Source organism: Neophocaena asiaeorientalis, unplaced genomic scaffold, assembly GCF_003031525.2.
Source record: "Neophocaena asiaeorientalis asiaeorientalis breed wild unplaced genomic scaffold, Neophocaena_asiaeorientalis_V1.1 scaffold91, whole genome shotgun sequence".
NCBI classification, from domain to species: domain Eukaryota; kingdom Metazoa; phylum Chordata; class Mammalia; order Artiodactyla; family Phocoenidae; genus Neophocaena; species Neophocaena asiaeorientalis.
In genome coordinates, this window is record NW_020173198.1 from 3,891,340 (window position 1) to 3,916,812 (window position 25,473).

The window sequence follows — 25,473 nt, forward strand, 5'->3', positions numbered from 1 at the left end:
TTCATTACCTGTATTCAGACATGAGATTTAACCTCTATCAGTGCAGTTACCTCTTTGTGTTGCAATAATCTGTGTATATGTCTGTTTCTCTTACTAAGTTGTGAGCTAGTCAAGGCCAGACACTGAGTTTTCCTTGGCTTTGAACCCCTAGAAGAAGGCTACACACATAATAGGAGTCCAGTAAATATTTATTCAATAAAGCTGTAATGGTGAATGGGTAAAAATAGCTTGCATATGTATTGAGGACAGAAGGAAAAGAAAAGGCACGAAAGTAAAATGTGGATTGTGTTAGAGGTTGGCATTTAAGGAAGTTATTTTCTTTTGTTTTCCAAACTCCCCATACTGTTATTATATTGATTTTGTAACTGTTAATGGGAGAAAACGTTTTAACAAAAAAAAATCAGTTAGTCTTCTAGGCCTCTCCTTTCAGAGATGCTCTCGTTGGGATACAAACCCTGTTGGGGAAAATTCCCTGCAATATCCCACTTGCTGGCCCCAAGCACTTGCTCACATCACTGAGCTCAGAACCAATCCAACATTATAGTTGGACATATGGGAATCCACACGATAGGCTTGATATCTTCTCTATACCAAAGAGCCAATCCAGCCCAGCCCAGACAATTCCCGCTAAATTTCCAGAATCTTTCTAAGAAAGGTTGTACTTAAGAAATGCTGGTGTTTCTGCAGTGAGGACAAACATGGAGACAAGCAGGGTCTTGGTAATGGGACAAAATAGATGACATGTTGACCTCACAGGTCATGGTGGGTGGTCCAAGCACCATGTGTAACAGGTGTGTGTAGTGGTGTGGGAAGTCAATTCAGCAGCCAGGGCATGGCACAACCGAAGCCAAGTGACAATTGAACACTGGGGACCAGATGCATGGTGAACATCCATCCACTCCTTCCTGTGTCTACCACTCCATGTACTCCATTTTGGAAAAGAGATGTGATTTGGTATTTGCAAATGGTGCCCAAGTAGGCAAATGTGCTATACATGGGGTGGGGGGTAGGGGTGTCCATGTGGGCTCTGGTGTGTGAACAAAACACTGGTATATTCGGCAGGGGAATCGATCAGTCCTAACTGGAAGCACCTATTACAGAATCTCTGTCCTGTGGATTAAGCCAACAGAGTGGAGAGGAAAATGGAACCAACTGGCTATGATGGATTCTGGTACTAAAGATCTACCTCCAGGGTCTGACTGCTCCAGGGTCTGACTACAGAGAATAAAGAAACTGATAGCCAAGTGAGAACTTGGCCATCAGCTTTATTAAAACCCAATCCCTCCTTGACCCCCTTCCCTCCAGAGGGAGGCCCTCTGGAGAGCATGGATTGAGCCTGACCCTAGAGTAGAGGTTTCCAATTCTATTCCTCATGCTTTGAGATGATGCTGTTCTGTACAGCAGACCCAGAGTTGACCCAATGTTGAATGGAAGAAGCTGGGGAACAGAGCCATCTCCTCCTCCATATCTTCCCTCTAAGCACAGGTAGGTCCAAGAGATCAAGGTCCAAGGTACACATGAGCAGTGATCAAACCTATAGGCAAACATTGTCCAACACATATCATGTTCTCATCAATTATAGTGGCTACTCCACCTCCCGTGGGGAAGAACAAGAAAGATGGGTAGAAGCTCTCCTTACAAGCTTTCTTGGAAGGTTAGAGGCTTTGACAAAAGTCTCCCTTTCTGTAGAAACACAAAAATGAGTAGGAACATACCTACTATGGATTAGACAATTTCCTCTGTCTAATCCTCTATAGGAATGCTACCATGGATTGAGCCCTTTCCAGTGCTCTAGGCATCTTTCCATATATTCACTCATTTAACCCTCGCAACAATCTTATGAGGTAACTAAGATGAGATGAGGCACAGGGAGGCCAAATGATGCAGCTAGTAAGTGACCGAGTCAGACCAAGAACCCAAGGGCATCACACCAGAGTATGGACTCTGAACCTCTGCTCTGGAGCTGATGCCAGCAACATTACACCAGCCCTTTGTCCCGGTTTGATAGGTAAGGAACTTGAGGTTTGCCCATGATGTCGAAGAAAGCTGGGTCTAAACTCCATGCCTGCCTGAACCTAGAGCGTGTTCAATTACACCACGAAAGAGCTGCTGCATATAAGCAGTTATAAAGGCCCCCAAGTCTTGTATCCGATGGGCAGATAGCAACTCACCTGAGGAGATCCCACAATTCCAGTTGAGCCAGTGCATCATGGTTCTGACCCGTTATTTAATCCTAAACTCCAGTCAACTGAACGCACACGAGACAAGAGGAAGGCAGAGGTCACTGTGCTCCCTACCTCTCTGGTCTGGAAGGTCTGAGTTTGCAGCTGGCAAGGGTGAAGGCTGTAACCGTCATCCATGGTTGCATATTAGAACCACTTGGGATAAATTTTTAAAAACATTTTTTAAAAGTTCCAGTGTAATTGATCTGAAGTATAGCCCTGGCATAAAGGTGTTTTTGTTTTATGTTAAGTTCCCTAGGGGATTCTAATGTGTAACAATAGTAGAGAAACACTGGGCCGGGAAACACACCCCAAACTGACAATTAGAATTAAAATCTTCCCCTAAACTAACCTTCATCTTAGACACCTGGGACTTGACTGAGCAATGACACTTGAAATGGAAACAATCTGCCATTATTTATGGAGTTTAATTTCAGCTCGTGATCCTAATGCTGGGTCTGTGAGGAGGGCTTGGGGAGGGGAACTCGGGGGGCGGGGGGGGGAAGGTGAAATTGAAGGATGAGGCCATACAGATGGGACAAGAACCAGCAATTCACTGCCCCTGTTTGGTAAACACACCCAGTGCTTAATGGTGCCTAATGGTGCCTGTAATTGATGTCTAAAGTTATTTAAAAGTAAATTTACTAGAAAATAATTAGCAATTTTATAGTTCACTACTTCCTCATTTTGGGGATAAAAATTTTTTCAATGGTTTTATCAGGCACCACGATACAACGGTGCTGTGAAATCAGTTGCCCAAAATGGAGGTAGACATGGGTCCCCTAAAGAGATAAATACGTTTAAAAAAATGTTTGATTAGCTATTTTCATTCATTGGAATGTAAGCCTATTTTCCCCTCCACTACCACTCCCCACCATGCCAATCTCCCGTTTGAATCTGTAATAATTTATCCTTAATCAACAACAAGGGAAAGTTATAGGAAGGCAGCTTGGGGATGGCTTAGATTTGACCTTGGGAGTCCTTAACCTTAGCAGTGGGAGTGGAGAAGAAAACTGTTCTCTCATTAGGCCAGATACATCTTTCCTTAATGAGCTTGTAGGAATATTCATTACAACACATTAGCTCATCTCTTCCTCTTTCTGCCCAGCTAGCCCAAGGCTACAAGGAGAGATGGAATGATAGAAATAAATTTACTAAAGATTTTATTAAAGATCTACTAAAGAGGGCTTCCCTGGTGGCGCAGTGGTTGAGAGTCTGCCTGCCGATGCAGGGGACACGGGTTCGTGCCCCGGTCCGGAAGGATCCCACATGCCGCGGAGCGGCTGGGCCCGTGAGCCGTGGCCGCTGGGCCTGCGCGTCCGGAGCCTGTGCTCCGCAACGGGAGAGGCCACAGCAGTGAGAGGTCCGCGTACCGCAAAAAAAACAAAAAAGATTTACTAAAGAATTTGCTTGGATTTCTCTTTCTGGAGTCCTTTGCTCACAGCCAATGGGGAAAGGAATTGCTGTTGTTTTCAATTCAGACAGAGGCTCTCAGTGGCTTTTACAACCTTTCTGCAGATGATTACCAGTTTACACATCTGTGAAATGGGTAAGACAGTCGTTCCTCTGCTTGTTCATGGATCAACAGCATCAGCAACCTTGGAAGTTTGTTAGAAACGCAGAATTTCAGGCTCCTCCTCAAAACTACCCAAAAAGAATCTCTAGGGGTGTGAAGCTAGATACTAGTGTTTTCGTAAGTTTTCAGGTACTTCTTACGCATGCTTGAGTTTAAGAACCAGTGCTTTACAGGAGTACTGTGAACAGCAAATGAGATAAGTGAAAATATACTCTGGAAAAAAGCTGGAAGATGCTAACAAGATTCTGGGTATTACTGTTTCTCTTCATATTATTAAGTGTAAATGTCACAAAAATATTAAGAGGTATAGGCCTAGAAGACTCATCCTGTAGCTTCATCAAAATTCTCTATCGGTGATGTTAAATCTTGAGCCTTTTGGAGGCAGACATATGGAAGACAGAAAGCAGGCCGATGGAAGTCTCTAAGGACATGTGGGGAGTGGGGTGAAGTAGGAACCCACACCCTTCCTAGGAGCACTCCAGTTCTGTTTCAAAACAATAGAATTGTGCAGGCCAGATAGAATAGTTCTGCAAACTGAATTTGGTCTGGGGACTAATGATATGCATGGTACAAAAATTTGGAATGCCCAAGAAAAATGTGTCCCCAATATCCCTTTTATTACTTTTCTTCAATTTTTGATATTATAGAAATGAATTGTTTAAGAGTCTAGTGGAAGTCACTCCAAAAGGTTCTGCTTCATATAAGCTTTCCTGATCATTTATAAATTTATAATTCTATTTTCACATGGCTGTTGGTTAGCTGTGTTTCACTGAATATTTTCATTTTTGGATATCAGTTGTTAGATAGCTAAATGTGACACCTTCTTACTGAATATATGGGGTCTATAACTGTGTGTTTACATATGACTTATTTCTTCATCTAGAAAAATATTTTGGCTGCAATATTACCTTCTTGTAGCATCAATACTGTATACACTACAATATAACATAGCCATTAAGAATATGAGTTTTACAAGACAAAAAGACAACATGGGAGAAAATATTTGCAAATGAAGCAACTGACAAAGGATTAATCTCCAAAATATATAAGCAGCTCATGCAGCTCAGTCTCAAAAAAACAAACAACCCAATCCAAGAATGGGCAGAAGACCTAAATAGACATTTCTCCAAAGAAGACATACAGATGGCCAACAAACACATGAAAGGATGCTCAACATCACTAATCATTACAGAAATGCAAATGAAAACTACAATGAGGTATCACCTCACACCAGTCAGAATGGCCATCATCAAAAATTCTGCAAACAATAAATACTGGAGAGGGTGTGGAGAAAAGGGAACCCTCTTGCACTGTTGGTGGGAATGTAAATTGATGCAGTCACTATGGAGAACAGTATGGATGTTCCTTAAAAAACTAAAAATAGAACTACCATATGACCCAGCAATCCCACTGCTGGGCATATACCCTGAGAAAACCATAATTCAAAAAGTCATTACCACAATGTTCATTGCAGCTCTATTTACAATAGCCAGACATGGAAGCAACCTAAATGTCCATCAACAGAGGAATGCATAAAGATGTAGCATATATATACAGTGGAATATTACTCAGCCATAAAAAGGAACGAAACTGACTTATTTGTAGTGAGGTGGATGGATCTAGAGTCTGTCATACAGAGTGAAGTAAGTCAGAAAGAGAAAAACAAATACCGTATGCTACCACATATATATGGAATCTAAAAAAAAAAAAAGGTTCTGAAGAACCTAGGGGCAGGACAGGAATAAAGACACAGACCTACTAGAGAATGGACTTGAGGAGCGTGAAGGGTAAGCTGGAACGAAGTGAGAGAGTGGCATGGACATATATACACTACCAAATGTAAAATAGGTAGCTGGTGGGAAGCAGCCGCATAGCACAGGGAGGTCAGCTCGGTGCTTTGTGTCCACCTAGAGGGGTGGGATAGGCAGGGTGGGAGGGAGCCGCAAGAAGGAGGAGATACGGGGATATATGTATATGTATAGCTGACTCACTTTGTTATAAAGCAGAAACTGACACACCATTGTGGAGCAATTTTACTCCAATAAAGATGTTAAAAAAATTAAAAAAAAAAAAAGAATATGCATTTTAGAACAAGACAAACTTGGGCTCAGAGAGTGGTTATGTGCCTTACTAGCTGTGTATCCTTGGAAAAATAACTCCCACTCTTTAAACCTTAGGTGTATTATCTGAAAAATGGGGTCAGTAATTTCTACCTTACAATGCTGTTTTAAGAATAAATGCGATGGGAAATGAGTATCAGGCATCTTTTATTATCATTTAATGTATATAGGATAATATTGTTGCTATGTTTGCTCACAGAACAGTGTACTGTATTGGGAGATGGTATCTTGTAGGAGAATGATTCCTTATGAAGTGAATAATTTAAAAAAAAATAAGAGTCTAGATTAAAAAACTAAAAATAGAACTACCATATGACCCAGCAATCCCACTGCTGGGCATATACCCTGAGAAAACCATAATTCAAAAAGTCATTACCACAATGTTCATTGCAGCTCTATTTACAATAGCCAGACATGGAAGCAACCTAAATGTCCATCAACAGAGGAATGCATAAAGATGTAGCATATATATACAGTGGAATATTACTCAGCCATAAAAAGGAACGAAACTGACTTATTTGTAGTGAGGTGGATGGACCTAGAGTCTGTCATACAGAGTGAAGTAAGTCAGAAAGAGAAAAACAAATACCGTATGCTACCACATATATATGGAATCTAAAAAAAAAAAAAGGTTCTGAAGAACCTAGGGGCAGGACAGGAATAAAGACACAGACCTACTAGAGAATGGACTTGAGGAGCGTGAAGGGTAAGCTGGAACGAAGTGAGAGAGTGGCATGGACATATATACACTACCAAATGTAAAATAGGTAGCTGGTGGGAAGCAGCCGCATAGCACAGGGAGGTCAGCTCGGTGCTTTGTGTCCACCTAGAGGGGTGGGATAGGCAGGGTGGGAGGGAGCCGCAAGAAGGAGGAGATACGGGGATATATGTATATGTATAGCTGACTCACTTTGTTATAAAGCAGAAACTGACACACCATTGTGGAGCAATTTTACTCCAATAAAGATGTTAAAAAAATTAAAAAAAAAAAAAGAATATGCATTTTAGAACAAGACAAACTTGGGCTCAGAGAGTGGTTATGTGCCTTACTAGCTGTGTATCCTTGGAAAAATAACTCCCACTCTTTAAACCTTAGGTGTATTATCTGAAAAATGGGGTCAGTAATTTCTACCTTACAATGCTGTTTTAAGAATAAATGCGATGGGAAATGAGTATCAGGCATCTTTTATTATCATTTAATGTATATAGGATAATATTGTTGCTATGTTTGCTCACAGAACAGTGTACTGTATTGGGAGATGGTATCTTGTAGGAGAATGATTCCTTATGAAGTGAATAATTTAAAAAAAAATAAGAGTCTAGGGGAGTTCAGTAGTTTTCTTGAGTGACAGATTGTTTGGGCCATCTCCCCACGGTCTAGTAAGGTCACCTGGGAGAAGATGTCATCATTTTCCTCTGGGTAAGGAGGCTCTGTTTACTCTCTCTAGCCACAAAGCACTTCATAAGATTAAGAATGCAGAGGGGGTTGGCTAGAGTAAGGCCATCTTGGGTTAGCAACACTGGCTATCCATGAGGAATAGCCTCTCTGTTTGGATGGAGTATAAAGATATAATGGCCATTTTGTTTTTAAAAAGGAGGAACATTGCAAATGGAATGCACCTTACCAGGAACTGTCAGGAAGATCCATTCTAGCAAAAATGACCAATAGCCTTGCATAGTCTGGGTTGCAGAAGGCTTTGGTATGAGTCTCTGTTCTTCCTGCCTGCTCCACATGTGGCTATAAGCTCACTGCCTGGGGAGAAGGCCAGGGAAAAGGAAACTAGACACAGTTGGAACACTTCCTCTGGGACAGCTCTCTTAGCCTCCCTATCTTTTGTTTCTTTCTCTGCAGAATGGGAATCATAACCTAAATCAGAGTCGAGTGACATCGTGGATGGGAAAACGATTTATAACCTGCAAAGTTAAGAAGTCAGCCCCATAGCTCATCTGTGTCAGTCCAGCAATAGCTCAGTAAATCTCTTTCCTCTGGGGTCCACATGGTGACAGAGAATGGTTGGCCTGGGAAAATGTCCCACTAGGAACTTGAGAAGAATATAAAATCCCATCTCTGCTTTTCTAGTGAAGCCCAGAGATTCCCCAAAGAGGGAGATGCTCAACTAGACCCTGGGTCCTGGTTCTGCTGCTTATTAGTTATGTGACCCCTTAACCCCTCTAAGCTTCAATTTCCTCATCTATAAAATGGAATGATATTAATGCCTATCTCATAGGGTTGTGGGGTAAATTTGAGTAAAATAATCTATGTGAGGTGCTTGATATGTCTTCATCAACTTGGTAAGTATTTACTGAGTGCGTACTGTATGTGAGGCACTTTTCCAGGAGCTCAGAGCAGAGCGGTAGAGCACAGCCAGGGGGTCTTTGCCCACTCACCTGTCCCCCCAAGGGTTATGTCCCAGTGGAGGAGACAGGTAGTGAGCAATTGAACACATTATGGTGATGTATGCTGTAATATAACAACAGGCACTGAGAAATGCTATGAACAAAAACAGTACACGCTAAAGGGATAAAGCTCCAAGGTGGAAGGGTTGTGTCTTTAAATGGGGTGGTCAGGGAAGGCCTTTCTAAGATAGGGATATTTGAGCAGAGACCTGATGGAATGAGGCGAGTCATGCAGTATCTGGCAGAAGAGCATTCCAGGTGGAGGGAGTAGCACTGGACACTTAGTAGGTGCTCAGTAAACACTAGCTTAAAATAAAGGGAAAGCTCTACAAACAGATGGCATCTAGTCAGACATAAAGGTGGAACTCTTATCCATGATGATAGAATGCTAAAAGGAGTATTGATTGAGGTCTGAAGGCTCTGAAGCCTTTCTCCAAAGAGATAAAAAACTGTCTTCCTCTTGGAGTTCTTAATGATGTTTTCAGAAGAAAAGTCAGATGCCCATTCAGCCTGGCAAAATATACAGGGGAGATGTGCACAGCTCTTCTCTTTCCATTTTTCATCAAGTTATCCCTTTACAAGAGATCAGTACGCTCAGTAGGTAAAGAGGCAACAATGGGAAAGTGAGATTAAGAGAAGGTAACAGGACTTCCCTGACGGTCCAGTGGTTAAGACTCCGCACTTCCACTGCAGGGGGCGCGGGTTCGATCCCTGGTCGGGAACTAAGATCTCGCGTGCTGCGCGGCGCAGCCAAAAAAGAAAAAGAAAAAGAAAGAAAGGGATGGGCTTGTTCAAGGTTAAAGAGTAGGTAACTAAGTAGAGGGGAGTGGGCTCAAATGAAGACTGCAATCTCTTTGCCTGGTGCTCTCCTCATTAAATAACATGTTTACTCATTCGTCGAACCTTTCGAATGATACTTTGTTTGATACTTGCTGTATCAATCCTAAGATGTGGCATCAGTGGAACAGAGCTGAATAATACATTCCTATCCCATCCTCCCAAGCAATGGCTCAGGGAAATGATTTACAGGGTCTCCATAGCATTGTAGAATCCTTAAAATGCGGAGGATGGGACAACAACTTCAGCCAGGGAATCGTGGAAGGAACATTTCCATCAGGCCTTTAAGCATGGAAAAGAAAGGATTGGTGCAGGGAGTACAGGTGAGCAAAAACTGTACAGGGGATGATGAAAAATCGGTGTGGCAGGACCACTGAGTATGCAGTAGTCGCCAGGGAGGAGAATGGAGGAGAGGATGGGTTGGGCAGCAGATTGTAAAAATCCGAACGCACAAAGCTGAGGAATTTGGAATCTATCATGAAGGCGATAGGAAACTATGAAAAACGTTTTATCGGGGCTTCCCTGGTGGCGCAGTGGTTGAGAATCTGCCTGCTAATGCAGGGGACACGGCTTCGAGCCCTGGTCTGGGAAGATCCCACATGCCACGGAGCAACTGGGCCCGTGAGCCACAACCACTGAGCCTGCGCATCTGGAGCCTGTGCTCCGCAACAAGAGAGGCCACGACAGTGAGAGGCCCGCGCACCGCCATGAAAAGTGGCTCCCGCTTGCCACAACTAGAGAAAGCCCTCGCACAGAAACGAAGACCCAACACAGCATAAATAAATTAATAAAACTCCTATCCCAACATCTTCTAAAAAAAAAAAACAAAAAACATTTTATCGGCTTCCCGTCATCTCCTTTTGGAATCACTTCCCCCCATTCAATAATTGTGCTTTCCAAATCATAAGGGCAGGGTCTGCCTCTGCCTGGTTCCCAGGTGGGACTGGAGCCAGGCTAGGAGACTGCTTTAGATCCTTGGCCACCGTGACTGCTTCCTGAGTGGCCATGCGATCCGTTTTTGATGGAGCTCTTAGGAAAATGTGTTTCCTGGGGAACTGTTAAGAGTCATGTAGGTCGGACTGCAAGTAGCCATAACAATATAATATGAAAACACTCTGAGAATGATAAGACTGTCATCAAGTGAAAAGAGATCAGTGGAGACAAAATATTGGAAAAGAGAGTGGGTAAAGGAGAAGGGATTGAAAAAGAGCAAATTCACGGGTATTATTCAACCCTTGGATTCAGCATACCTTAAGCCAATACCTTCTGGAAAACTCCGTTGCGAGCCAGTAAATTCCTTTAGTCCTTAATCTCATTTGAGTCATGCTGTCTGTCACTGCCAGTTAAAGCAGTGACTAACTAATCTAGGAGGCATGAGTAGTTTATTAGTAAAAGGGGATGTTATAATGTTTCCCTTGTCAGCTAACATAACCCCAGATGCAGAATTGACTATAAGTAAGAAAGGGACAACACTAGTGGAAGGGAGACCATTTATGTGCAGATCTCAGAAGACCATATGAGAAATGTAAATTGTGAGTATAAATGTGTTTTATGCAATTATTTGCTAAATCCGACAGCCCTAAGTGGAGGCGATGAGAAGTAGCTGAATTCTGGACATATTTGCTTTTAAATTATATGCAGGGGATAGACTAATCTAGGAGGCATGAGTAGTTTATTAGTAAGGGGATGTTATAATGTTTCCCTTGTCAGCTAACATAGTCCCAGATGCAGAATTGACTATAAGTAAGAAAGGGACAACACTAGTGGAAGGGAGACCATTTATGTGCAGATCTCAGAAGACCATATGAGAAATGTAAATTGTGAGTATAAATGTGTTTTATGCAATTATTTGCTAAATCCGACAGCCCTAAGTGGAGGCGATGAGAAGTAGCTGAATTCTGGACATATTTGCTTTTAAATTATATGCAGGGGATAAGGAGAAAGAGAAAAATGAGGATGAATATAAGTTTTTGGCTTGGAGAGACAAAGAAGCCATTTACTCAGATGGAAAGACATTGGGGGGCACAGAATTGGCTGGGTTAAAACATCTGGAATTTGACTTGAGTGTATTAAGATTGAGATACCTTCTATACCCCCCAAATGGACAAGTCAAATGTTCAATATAAGAATCTGGAGTTCAAGAGAGAGATCTGGGCTAAAAATGTGAGATTGAGAGTCACCAGCATAGAGATGGTGTTTAAAACCACGAGAATATATGAGATCACCTGTTAATGATTGTTAACATTCTGAGGTCATAATGATTTCCCCAGATACTGAGGTATGCTGGCCCATGCATTCTCTTTCTTGTCCCAAGGACTCTAGGGGCTTGTAATTTAGGATGTTTTAACATGCAAGAAAAATTATTCATAATTACAAGTGTCTCAAGCCACAAAGATATTTCTTCTCTCACTTGACAAAAAGCTTTGTTGTCCTCACAGTTAAAATTTGGCTGCCACGACTCTAAATCTGTCATCCTTTTACAACGGGGTTCAAATGTAGAAAACAATGGATTCCTATCATATCTTTTCTTATCACTGGCCACTCTTTTTTTTAATCTTTAAAGATTATATTTCTCAAAAGCCCTGAGCTGTCCACTGCTCAGGACCCACTGCCATAAGAGGATCACGTGTCTCCTGGCAGTGGGGAATTAAATGAGCATAATTGCTTAGATTGGTCATGGTTCATTTCTTGGTGTTGTGGAAGAGGTCCACTTTCCATGTATGTATATTGACACCTCTTTCTAGAACAAAACCAGGGCTCTGTTTTCAAGGAAAAGGGGAATAGATAGCTGTTGGATAGGCTACCAACAACATCTGTTATAAGAATTGTGACCATTGACACCATTGTTTTGGGAACTTGCTTATGACTTATAGTTGAAATCATGGGAGTAAATGAGATAGTGCAGAGCATCCACACAATGAGGAATGGACCAAGGATAGCAACCTCCACCATTCTCTGAAAAAAAAAAAAAAAAAAAGACAGGAGGCGGAGTCTGTGAAGGAGAGATAGGAAGAGCTGGAAGAAGTATCAGAGAGAAGATGATATAGAAGATAGAGTAGGAGGGCTCCATGGAGCAAAGGGGTAACCAACAGTGTCAAATGCTAAGGAGATTAAGTAGATGAAGGCTGAAAACAGCCTGTATATTTGGCAATTGTAACATTACTGACGACCTCAAGCATTTCTTTAGACTTATGGGAGCTGACTGCAGGACACAGGGGTGTAAGAAGAGAAAAGCAGTTGAGAGACTGCGGAGAGAGTAGAATCTACTTTCCAAAGCTTTAGCTGTGAAGGCGGGATGGCGTATGGTCTTTTTAAAAATAAATTTATTTATTTATTTATTTTTGGCTGCATTGGGTCTTTGTTTTTGCGCGCGGGCTTTCTCTAGTTGCGGCGAGCGGGGGCTACTCTTCATTGCGGTGCGTGGGCTTCTCATTGCGGTGGCTTGTCTTGTTGTGAAGCGCGGGCTCTAGGCACGTGGGCTTCAGCAGTTGTGGCACGCAGGCTCAGTAGTTGTGGCGCACGGGCTTAGTTGCTCCGCGGCATGTGGGATCTTCCCAGACCAGGGCTCAAACCCGTGTCCCCTGCATTGGCAGGCAGATTCTTAACCACTGTGCCACCAGGGAAGTCCTGTATGGTATTTTGAAGAGTGCTACAGAAAGTTTTTGTCTTTAAATTAGTGATGGGATGATCTGTTTTAGATTGACATTAAATGTAAATTCCAGTGAAGAGGCGGGTAAATGAATAAAGTACGTGATTCTAGAGGTTAAGAATTAGGGATTAAGGCAACAGTAGGACAAGATGAGACATGGGTGGAGGAATTAAGGATTCATACCATAGCTAGTAATTTATAATTTATAATAATATATTTATAGTAATGATAATAACAGCAAGCGTACTGAGCTCTTTCTTCTTTCCAGTCCCTCTTTTAAGTTCCTTGCCTGTATCATCTCACTTAGTCCTCACCCTGTCCTAGGAGGTGGGCACTATTATTGTTTCCATCTGACGGATGAGGGGAGGCAAGACAAATGAGAGGCAGAGAGAGATGACCTTGACTTTCTCTACTATGTCAATTCTCTTGACCAATAGAACAAAAGGGAGGGGACGTGGGTAGGGATAGAAAGCTTGAAAGAAGGTAGAAATTTCTGAAACATATACAAGGGACCTGGGGGAAAAAAGCTGCCAGGGGAGAAATAAAAGGGATGAATAACAGAACTGAGAATCTAGCTGAGGTTAGAAACCAGAAATTGATAGAGACCCCCGATCTGCATTGTCTCCCAAGAGCACCAGAGCAGAATAAATGGATGATGGGATTCATCCTGGCTTGGGGACTAGTCTGCGAGTCTATGATTTAGACTCAGTGCTCAGATGTGCTGCTGTCTGTGGCACAAACAGTTCCCATTTGAATTTTTGCTTTTTCTTTCCTCTCAGCATGATGGCCAGAGTAATGAAAGCCCTTATTTCCAAGCCCTTCCCCCGAGCATTCCCAGAAGCAGAGCCTCTCCCCTGGCACCCTTTAGAAGCACTTCTACTGGGATAAAAGCGAACTCTTTTCTTCCTTAAATGACGGTAAAGAACCTATCTCCTTCTCCATCACGCAGTCTTGCCTTTGATCGTCAAAGCCACAGTGGGATCTGCAGCCATCATCTCGAACATTACTTGCTCTTTCCTCGTGGGATAGAAGGAAGCAAAGTGATTGCTAAATATTGCTTTTTCCATGAGTTATCAAAAAGAACACACATCACTTTTTTTTTCTTTATACCATTTATTATAGATTTTTTCTTGTTCCCAAGGCTGTTCCCATGATTTTAGAAACAAACTAGTGACAAAAGCACATCCCCTAAAGGCATGTACATTTAAGGGGAAATATCCTTTGTCATAGAGACACTGGTGTAACCGATTTGCGAGTAAAGATATGGCAGAGTTAGGTCTGCCAAGGAGATTGGGCTTCTTGAAATTTTTTAGGGAAAAAAGACTAAATCCTTCCATCCAGCACAGAGCTGTGTGAAGGCTACCCTGTACTGTCCCACTTTTGCCTTCGTGGACCCACTCCCAAGGCATGCAGGACACGAAGTGAGGGGCTCTTAACATTTTAAGAACCATAATTTGTCATTTTTCCAACCTGGTTCCAACCTCATCCTGCATTCCAGCTCACCTTACTCCCTTTTCCCCAGAATATTTTGTGTTTCTTCCAGGCAGGGAAAACTAAAACAACAACCCCAAAAGAAAGTGAGTTAGAAATGTTCAAAAAGCTTAATATCAACTCCTGTCTCAAATTGAGACTTAAAGGAAGGAGATATCCAATATCTTCTAGAGCCCCAGATCCCCTTAATAATCAAATTCCAGAAGTTAATGTCCTCTGGGAAACCATCCTAGCCATTCTTGCTTACTGGCTGGATTGCTTGCGTACCTTTCCAGACAGATGGGCAACTTTCTGCTATTAAAGCTTCATGAGGATAGGTAATAGGACTTCTTGTTCACAACCTTTCTCTAACACCTGGCACACCTATGATACATAAATGCTTGCCAACTTAGTGATAGAATGGGATAAATGGTGGGGACTTCACAGCCTACTTGGTTTGCTTTAACAACTGTCACTGCCTAAAACTTCCCTCTGGTGCTTAATTTAGTGGATTCTGGATAGGGATGATTCCCAGTGGCCTCCTTGGGACTTCACATCTTGCTCCTGATCCAAAGATGCCTCTCCTGGTCGACAGATTAAACGCAGAGTTGGCAAAGAGCAGTGGAAAGGTATGTGTACTGGTCAAACACACACGCAGGTCTAGGTCCACCCAAAGGTGTGCTCTCTGCAGAACTCTGGAACGCTCTCAGCCTGCATCATTAGTATCTCATAAGGTGGGGGCTCTGACTTTGGGAACACCATTAAGAAAGGTTGGACTGCATTCTAACAAGGCAAAGCTGGGGCACATTCAGAATCAAGCATAAATTCATCCCTTGCTTCCTGAAAAAGTCTCCCTGTCAGTATTTGTAGAAGCACCACATTTCTGAGATCGATCCGTTAGGCAAAGCTACTTTTAATACCTTTGGTTTGTCTCCTTAATCTCTGATGTGAGGGTGTGGAAAGTGCATTGGGCTACAAGTCAGTAGATCCAGGTTGGGAGCGTGGCTATTCTATTACCTTAAATGAGACAGGATGCTTCTTAATTTTGCATCTATAAAGTGAAGACATAATACATGATTCTTCACACCAAGTTTCTCTATTGGTCTGCACCTAGACTCCTACAGTAAATTATTCTAATTCTCAGAGCACCCTAAAGTTTCTTCCTGACTTTCTATTGCCTTTTTTTCTCAGAATAGCCTGTCCTGGAGCTACAGGACCCAGGTTCCCAAGGCACGTGGAATAGATAATCTGGCATCTCTGTAAGGGAAAGCTTCTCTCAGTAGAGACAATGATATATGTGGTTACTGGAAGATGAGAGCGAGAAAACAAGAAATTTATTAGGGAAAGAAGCTGTCCAGGAAGGATCCATCCAGGACACCTGCTAGGAAGTACTTCCTGGGGCCAGGCGGCTGAGAGAGGGGTCTACTGCTCTGGGTCTCACCGTGAACATAGACCTTTGTTTGATCTTGGCAAGGGCCGGGGAATGAGTTCATGATGCTTGAGACTGGCCAATGAGAAGCGTTCACCCAAATGAGCTCCTTGTCTCACTTTCAGCCCTACTTACCCCACAACTGTCATAACAACAGGGTGTCATGGGTACACTCAGAGCCAGAAAGAAGCTGTGATGAAGATATTCCTGACCCCAAAACACAACAGACTGTTCCAGCTCTAGTCTACTCATGGCCTCAAGGATGAGCTGCTGACTGGTCATTCATTTTAAAATCACACTTTCCAAGTGATCCAGAATGATTAGATGAAATCAGAGCTATTCAAGGAAAGCTGTTTAAGCCCAGGAGAGGGCTTAGAGAAAAGATTATGAAAATACCCTTTGAAATGTTTCCTGCTGTTCTTTAGAACAGGCTGTACTGAAGCTTTTCTCTCCTACAATCCCCAGGTCAGCACCCTGTGTTGTGATTTTACTTCAGTCATTACACTGACGTGCAACTTTGGGAAAGTCCCTTAAATTCCCAAACCATCACAGTTCCCATCTGTAAATTACAGGGTAAGACTTGTCGGTAATCCCTGACCTAGAGGACAAGTCTATATCCAACTTAAGATGTGCGAGTGTGTGTGTTTTCATTTCACTATTATTGAGTTTAGCACATTTTCAGAAAAGTTGGAAATTGGTTCCATCGGTCTGCTATATGAATCAAGAAGTAGCTAACAGCTAAGGAAAGCGGGGGGGGGGGGGGTCATCATTTGACCTTGGCCTTACACAACGCCAAGGACACTATAGCCGGGGGCGCAAATCTCTGTAAGGACTTATGTTCCCTATTAATGGCTTGGCTATGATCAGTTAGAGATACACACCTTTTCTTCTGTGAAAAAATTATCCTTGACAGCAACATCCCTCACGCATACTTCTCTCTTTTTTCCCCCCAAATCTCTGCCTTATAACCTTCTTAATTATCCATTCTTGTATTGTGTTTTATTTTGCTAGTGTCTACTTCTCTGTGCTTTAGCCTAACTCTAAAGAATAAGAAGAGTTTTACGATTTGAGATGAGGCAAGATGCTTCTGAGTAGGGTCTTAGATACCACGAGTACTTGGTGGTCTTTCCTTTTCCCTAGTTATGACCACCCCCACCCCACCCCCATTTCATGTTTCCATAGCACCCTATGCATCCCATCTCATAACAGTGTAAACCTTTTTTGTATACATTTCTCCTGTGTCCATCTTCCCCAGTAGGCTGGGAGCCATGTCAAGGCCAGTCAGCTTTGCTCTCTCTTTCAATTGCCCCTTGGTCACTCTACACATATTTGTGGAATAAAATCTGAAGGAAACATGGTTGACTCTGGAGCACAGCTTCTTTCCTGTACCCAGGGACACTCAAGATGCTTGCCTATCTTCCACCTGTGGACTCACATCTTCTTGGCCTTTATTTTTTGCCTTGATGATGGATGATGTACTATCATTACCTTGAAATAACATATTTTCACAATTAAAAAACGTGGTTTCCCATATCTCTTATATTTGAAACTGACACATCCTCACCCACTCGATGAGCTAGAAATCATATGAACTCATCTCTCCCCACCCCAAGTTGTCACACGAAGAACCTCAGGAGGTTTCCCCAGCCCACTTTATTTCCAGAAACATATGAGACCTGCTCCCAAGCACCTGCCCTGATTCTCAAGCTTCTTCATCTTCCAGGTAAGCGTTTAGGAGTCAGAGTTCCAAGCACAGAATTCATAGCCTGGAAGCTTGAAAACTTCACTCCCACTTCCATCTCAAGAGAATCCGTCTGGCTCTTTGTGAATGAGCCTTGGCGACTTGTAGCATCTAAAAGAACCTTGAGTGAGGAGAAAGGCCAGAGTGAGGTGACCCTGTCTGGGCATGGGGTGGGGGGAGGGGCCTGACCTGGGTAGGGAGAAGATTTCTCATTTAAATGCCTGAAATCCAGCCAGTTCTGAGCCATTTATAGAGGGCTTTTCTTCTGGCCTCAGCTCAGAGCAAAATCAATGGTGGTTCCCTTCTTCCTGGCCTTCCTATAATTGTCCAGTCTGAGTAAAGATACACCCTTGAAATACTGTAAAGGTATGTTGTTCTGGAAGGGCCATCGGGAGCCTCCTTCCTTCTTCTCCTCCCTCATCTTCTTCTTGATCATCAGAAGGGTCACCACCATCATCATCACTATCCAGTGTGTTCTTTTCAAATACCTTCCCACCTATTAATTCAGCTTGGTCACCACAACCACTCTGGGTGGTAGTCCAGTAGGGATCAAATACGTCCGTTTTTGACGTAGGAAAACTAAGGTTCAGATAGGGAAGGCTACTTGTCCAAGATGGAGGCAAGGATAAAACCCAGCTACTGGGCTTCCCCGGTGGCACAGTGGTTGGGAGTCCGCCTGCCGATGCAGGGGACACGGGTTCGTGCCGCGGTCCGGGAAGATCCCACATGCCGCGGAGCGCCTGGGCCCGTGAGCCATGGCCGCTGAGCCTGCGCGTCCGGAGCCTGTGCTCCGCAACGGGAGAGGCCGCAACAGTGAGAGGCCCGCGTACCGCAAAATAAAACAAACAACAACAACAAAAAAACAACCAGCTACCTTTCTTCTGACAGTAGTGAGACAGAAGTGGTGTTTTGGGGGGTGGGGGTGGGGATGAGGTGGAGGATGGGCAAACGGGAAGGGGGAAGAGAGGCTGGAAGGATCGGGAAGCCAGAACCAAGGGGCTGAAGATTTAAAGACGTGAAACTCAGATGAAGACCCCCAGTACCACAGGAATGCGCTGGCCACACTCCCCTGAACTTAAAATTTGGTCCAAGAGGCTCAAAAAGTTGCAGGGAATTCCCAGTGAATGGCCACATCCTTCCAACTCTGAAACCAGGGTTTTCATACACAGTCTAAAGATAAATAGGGATGCTGAATGTTTTTGTTATTATTGCTATTGTGTTTTGAGCTGGGAGGTCTCAGTTATAAGGTCAAGGCATTCATACCCTTCAGGTACAGACTGTTACCTGCAAAAAGTGACGAACACGAGAACAATGCCAGCTGCACTACTTGGAAGGATGAATTCTCCCTTTTTTATCTTCGAACCACTCGCAGCAGCCTTTCCAGGGCTGTGAATCACCCATTCAAGGGAAGGGAAGGGAATAGAACATTAAATATAATTTATGTTTTGCTAATTGAAATCAAATACAAAATTCAGTCTCCCGTGAGTTGCCACGCTCGTGTTTAAACAGGGCGGAAGTATCATTAACCTGATTCTATTTTAGTAGGTTGACTTAGCTTTTTCTGGATAGGAATTAATTCCTTTGTCAAGTTTCCCCACGGAAGAAGGGGATGTGGCTTAGTGACTCGCTCCAAGTCACAAGGATCAAGCTAGAGGAGACACTGCCGAAAAGAGAACTTAAACATGTCAAGTTGGCATTTCTTTTCAGAGCCATGAGCTTTCAACCATATCGCCAGACAGATGCTTAAAATAAAAATCCTCCAGATCTCAAGGCTTAGGCCTCTGCCCTATTTCTCCAGAGAACTTTAGCCTACTGTTCTACGCAAGAGCAGATAAATTCTTTAAGGAGGTTTCCCCACTTTGATTTCCCAGGTCAAAATGGCTTCTTAACCACGGGCTAACCATTTTAAAAATGGATTTGCTTGTCCTATATATGTGAGGATGTACATTTACTAGGTTTCTTTTTAAGCAGCACTTAAGGTCTTGACGTTCTGGGTTTATGGGGACAGGCAGACAGCCAGGGAGATGGCACATGGAGAGTAGGTGTGATTGAGGGGCTGAGCTAATAGGTGCCCACCCACCATAGAAGAGATGCTGGTAGGCTAGAGTAATGCTCATCCTCAGTTGGTGGAAAAACATCTTTAAAGCTTTCCTACCAGCAGCTGCTCCTTTGACCTCCTAAGTTATAAGATCATCCCTTACCTCGTTGTCACTGAACTCCCAAAGAGACCTATTCCTTCAAGGAAGCCATGAACCCTAGGGGCCATGTCTCTCGGAAGTAATCCCCACAAAAGGAGGGGAGGAAGGAGGATGAGGGGACAAAGAAATACACAGGTGAGACTTCCCTCATTCTCAATCCCACCTTCCATAAGATAGAATCTTTTGAAAGGATAGATGTCTGGGCCCTACCGTAGAAATTCTGATCCTTTAAAAAGTCTGCAGTGGAGCTTAGGAAGCTGTAGCTTGAAAACACCACACATCTGCCTCTGGCGTGTAACTAACTAGATCCACTCCTTGCTTTGTAGGTGTAGATGGGTACGTGTGTGCGTATTTTTATATTTATCGTCGTCTTTTCCTTTGGCAGTAAAGGCATATATGTTGCCTTCAGCTCAATAACCACTTTCTTATCTGGAAAAAATTTATTTGTTTCTGAATCTGGCACGTCAGTCCGTTCTTTGCCAGGATGGGTTAAGACAGGAGGGTACCGCACCCCCTACAGCAGTTGCTTCCTCTGTGCTATTTCAAGAATCATCCTGACCTGCGGACAGAATCCCCTGAAAGATTCTCTAATCTGGGTCTTTCCGGCTATCCCAGAGAAGGGACACTCCCAGAATTCGAGGGTAGGGGTAGAGGTGGGAATGGAGGTGACCAACACAAACACACCATCAAAGCCCATTAATCAGATTGCATTAAGCTTTATAACAACACAGTTTTCAGTTAGCGGGAGAAATGACAGTTTAATAACAGCCGAACAGATTTCACTCCCCCCCCCCAATCATACATATTTCCAATTTTGCTAGAACAGTTCCTGGTTTTGGAGATCTGTGAAGAGCGCTTTATGTCAAATGCTGCATTTTAATGGAATCAAACTAATGGGAAGGGACATTTTATGCAGCAGCCCCTGATGGGGGTGTCTGCCGACAGCCTTTACCCTCCCCCACCCCCATACACTGGATCTGATAAATGGAGTCAGCCCTCTTGTCACTGCCCCAATGTGTGCCATCTCTAAATTAAGCAAAGGAAGCACGAGATGACCATGTAGGGGAGACGGTGGGACAAAGAGAAGGATGGTGACCGATCCCCTGTGGGTTGTACTGCTAAAGGTTATTCATGACAAAAGACATGCCAGCTCTCTGGTCCTCGCCCCTCTGGGGACCCTAAGGGACAGAGCCCATCCTGATAGCATGTGTCAGAACCATGCGGCTGAGGGTCTTCAGGGATGGAGACCTCCCACCGAAATGACTGGCTTTCTTTTTTCCACTCCCAGAGATGGCATTCATCTTTCCCAACCTCAGGGCTCTGAGCTCTGCTGCAACCCCCCTGCTCGGAGAGCAGCCCTGTGATTCTGATTCTAAGGAGGCACAGGCTAAGCTTCTCCACCGCCCAGGATACCCACAAAGAGAGAGACTCAACCCCCCTTCGGGGGCTCCTAGAAAGGCTTCCAGGGGTGTCAGCATTTTTTGGTGAGAAACATGCATGCCTCTGCCTTCATAAGGTGAGGAGGGAGTAAGTCAAAGGTTGTGGGACGAGACCTTCAAGGAGAAGGTTAGAGACACTTTAAGAGGGAGGACCTTGCTCCCTAGGAGTCCTGGAGCAATTGGCCACAATTAGTGTTCTGGCAAGATGCCAAAGCAGAGGTTGATAGAGCAGGGGCCTTTGCCAGATATGGGGCTAGAACTTGGGCTTCCCAGATTAAAGTGAGAGACTCCGGCCAAAAGTAGACCTTCTTTTCTTTTTTGTCATTTAAACAAACATTCATGCCACTGTCTCTGACCTTGACGACTATTTACGTATCCTGTCTTCAGACTTGATCAACGAGCAGAAGACAAGAATTAGCGGTGGATTCTGGTGGCCATCTGGTCAACCAGATGCTGCTACCCAGGCAGGCCTGGTACCCTCATGAGTATGCCATGGGATCCATCCCTTTGCCTAAGCCAACAGCGTTGGAAGCAATCCTGGTTGGACAAAGGAGGAGATCTACTTGGCACCCCAGCAAGGCTGAGGCTGCAGACCCTGGGGGATTCAGGACTCAGGTAAGGAGCCTCCCTAGCTATTCACCAGCCTTCCCTCCACATCTCTAGCCTCATTTGTCACCCTCTTCCTGTTCCCACTGGAAATTTTGGCCAGTCATTTGGTAAAACATCATGTTGAAGGGTTTGTAGAATTTCCGCAGTCTGTGGATCACGTCGGGGTCGATGCGGGGATGAGTCCGGCCTTTGCTCTTGCCTAAGCACCTCGGGGCGCTGCTGTCTTCTGGCTTCTTTAGGCAAGGGAACCCCTTGGTTTTGTTGAAATAGAAATGCTTCTCAGTCACAACACGCTTGAGGCCTAGAAAATCCTGTACTTTGGCCATTTCCCCGGCGGGGTCCACTATGAGTCGCTCCCCGCTGACGAAGAGGATCTGAGAGAGGGGGAAATACTGGAGCCAGTTTTCCAGATGCAGAGCATAGATCCCTATTCGAATGGCGCTCCAGGAGGCATCGATCAGCCCTAGGGTCCGATTTTTGAAGGCCAGCACCTCGAAGGTGGGGATCTCGGGTTTCTTTGACAGTGTCTGGGTGTAATCGGAGATGGCCCTGGTCACGGGGTTTCTCACCACCACGATGAGTTTGATGTCCTTGGCCATGGAGTGGATGCGCTTGGGGGCCTCATTTGTCACAAAGTAACTTGGTGTCTTCTCCATGGTTAACTGCCCATCCAAAGTCTTAGGCATCACATTTCTGGAAGACGGAGGAAAACAAAAGAGTGATTATTCCTGTCCAGAAATAACTGAACTTGTTGCACGAAATGTATGATATAAATAGCCCAGTGGGGAGCTGCCCACTAAAATTCATGTACACTTGGAAGTTCTTTTTGGACTATATATCCCTCTGTAGTTCTGATTACAGTATTATCAGAAAAAGCAGCATAAAGCTTGCGCAGTTCATTCACGGGAATCTTATGTACCTCCATTTAAATTTCTGCTCTATCTCTTACCAGTTATGTTTCACCTAGATCGACTCTTAATTTCTCTATGTATTAGTTTTATAATCTCTGAAATGAAGATAATGATAGCACCTACTTCACACAGTTGTAAAACGATTAAGGGAGATAATGCTTTTAAAGCATTTCGCACAGAATCTGGCATGTGTAAGATCTTAATAAATCAAGGATACGACTGCTGTAGTGGCTTTGGAAAAGCGTTTGAGCTCAACAAGACCTCAAAGATGATCTAGTCCAGGGGTTGGCAAACTACCACCTGCTTCCTGTCATTGTATGGCCCACAGCTAAGAATGATTTTTCATCTTTAAAGGATGGGGAAAAAAACAAAATAGTAAGACTAAAATTTTGTGATGCGTGAAAATTATATGTAATTCAAATTTCAATGCTTATAAATAAACTTTTATTGGAACATGGCCACACATGCCTTTCTGTGGCTGCTTTTTGCATCTACGTCAGCAGAGTGGAGTAGTTGCGACAGAGACTATATGACATGCAAAGCTGAACATACTTCCTATCTGGCCCTTTAAGAAAACATTTCTTGACCCCTAACCTAATCCAAAGGCATCTTTATGCAAATGGGGAAACTGAAGCCCAGAGAAAGGGAATCAGACAGGCTTTTCGACCTCAGCAAGTTGAATCACATCCCCGAGCCTTATTATCCTCATCTGTAAAAATCCTAAAACTTGCTTCAAGTTCAGTTGAGGATGAAACGAATGACATATAGTGTGACATACAGTGTGACAGCATCTAGCATAGAATTAGTTTTATACATGGGATTTCTTTTCTTGGCTCCCAAGGTTGCCCAGTGAGCCAGTGACAGATCCCACAGCAGGACCCATATCTCTTGGTTTCCTTCCCAAGGTTGCTTCTCCAAACCCACCCCTCCATCCATGTTTGCCTTCAGAGTGGCCTTGTCTTACTTGGGAACTTCAAGAGACTAAAGGAGTTTGATGTACTTGTACCTGTCGGTACAGCAGGCCATCTGTCACCACATGCTTCATCCATCTCCATTAAGTCCATTCACTTCCGAGCCTTGCACCAAAGTGGTACATTTGGGATTACACAAGACCTCTTTGTTATGATGACATGCTTTTAAATGTCTCAGCTAACAAAACTAATAAAGCTTAATACAGACGAAGATCCCTCCGCTTCCCCTACCATAATTAAATTTATTTACTATTGCGTGTGTGGAGAAGGAAGGATTCTTCTTTTACCTCTAATTCACATGCTCTGTCAATAATTAATTGCTACTGGGTTCTGAGCTTCCTCGGCAAGCATTTTTATCAGGCAAGAGGCACTTGCCTAATGTAGAGAATTCACATGGAGGTTGATGCGGTTCGTGTATAATGGTTGGGCAGTGAGGAGTTTTCAGATCAAAGCAATAGTCCTGGCCATAAATAACCATGCTCATCTTGAACTGATATTATCTCCCCAGTATTTTGAAAGTTTTCATGTTTGTGTGCCTGTTTGGCTCTTATCAGGTTTAATTGTGACGTTTGGAGGGGCGGGGCTCAGGACCACTGTTTTACGGGAGTCACATGTGCCTGATTTGTTCTGACTAGCTGTGTCACCTTGATGAAGTGACTAAACCCACTCTGAATCTCCATTTTCTCATCTAAAAAAGAGGGTTAACAAAAGTCCCTCCCTTATAGGATTGTAATGAAGATTGAACGCGATAATGCAGGTAAATCACCTGGAATACTGTCCAGTGAATGCCAGAATTTTAAGAGGCACGAGATCATTGGCACAGCAATTCTTAGAGAAGAGTAAGGAGAAGATACTTCCGTTTGACCAAATGGAAAAGGTGAACAACATGGGAACTAAGGAACTGATCTAGAAAAGAAGGATATTCTGATTCAAGCCAGTGTCATCAACTGTTCTTCCTGATCTGGAGACTGGTGAGCAATGGGGAAGCTGCTACTAGTTCAGCTGAAGTTGAAAGAATATACTGATATCCTACTTTTCTTTCAGTTGGAGAGCTCAGAGATTCTCTTCTTTTATTACAGAACTCATTTCATAGTATAAAAATATTCAATAAATGTTGATGCAAAAAATACTGAAGATAGATATTTTTACATGGCCTCTTCCAGATTTTTGCCCCTCAGATATATCTTGCTTCTTTTAATTTGCTGTCTTTTTCTTTAGCAAGGAGCAGCTGCTAGGTTTTTCTTCTCCTCCAGTCTCTGCCAGTCACTTCTTAGACCTCAGTGTTTATCTTTACGTTGACAAATTCATCTCCTTCACTTCAGCTAATTGTTACAGTCTGTCAAGATCTGTGTTGATCTCGAGTCTTTTATCAGAAGCATCTGAGATAAATGGTACCCAGCCTATAAGCCGGCGTGTATAGGAGTAATTATGTGACTAGCTCAGTGCTTGGTGCAAAAGGCAATGAGAGGAGCGGGGCTAGAGAAGGCAATGGAGAAGGTAGAGGGGAGCAGAGGCGCCTAAACGGCTTTGATCGTCATGTTACAGATGGATTACACCACGCACTTGAGGACAGTTCCTGCATTTGGGGCACACATGGTAAAACCATCTCATTAAGCCAAGATACAACTGTTGTTGCATGAGATACACAGGATTTTTTGCTGGTAAGAAGCTATCCAGTAGCTGCTCAAAATCAATGAAGTAGCAGTACCCCCTTTCCAAAAATGATTCTGAATCAGTTATATTCATTCATTCATTCCATAAACGCTCACTTCCATAAATGGCAATATACTAGTGAACAAAACAGACAAGGTCCGTTCCCTGACAGAGCTTCCAGTGTTACTACTACATCTGGTAAAAGGAGAGTTCTTTATAGCATCACATAAATAACTATTTTAATCAACAGA

The 25,473-nt window shown here is 43.5% G+C and overlaps 1 protein-coding gene across 1 annotated transcript in view; it reads right to left on the bottom strand.

The window, feature by feature from the left end:
• Positions 1–21,743: 21,743 nt before the first annotated feature.
• HS3ST4 (heparan sulfate-glucosamine 3-sulfotransferase 4) overlaps positions 21,744–25,473 on the bottom strand; it is a 394,533-nt gene continuing 390,803 nt past the window's right edge. Inside the window, exon 3 of the mRNA XM_024744344.1 lies at positions 21,744–22,380. Within this exon, the coding sequence (XP_024600112.1) occupies positions 21,744–22,380 (637 nt within the window). The remainder of the gene's footprint in view (positions 22,381–25,473) is intronic.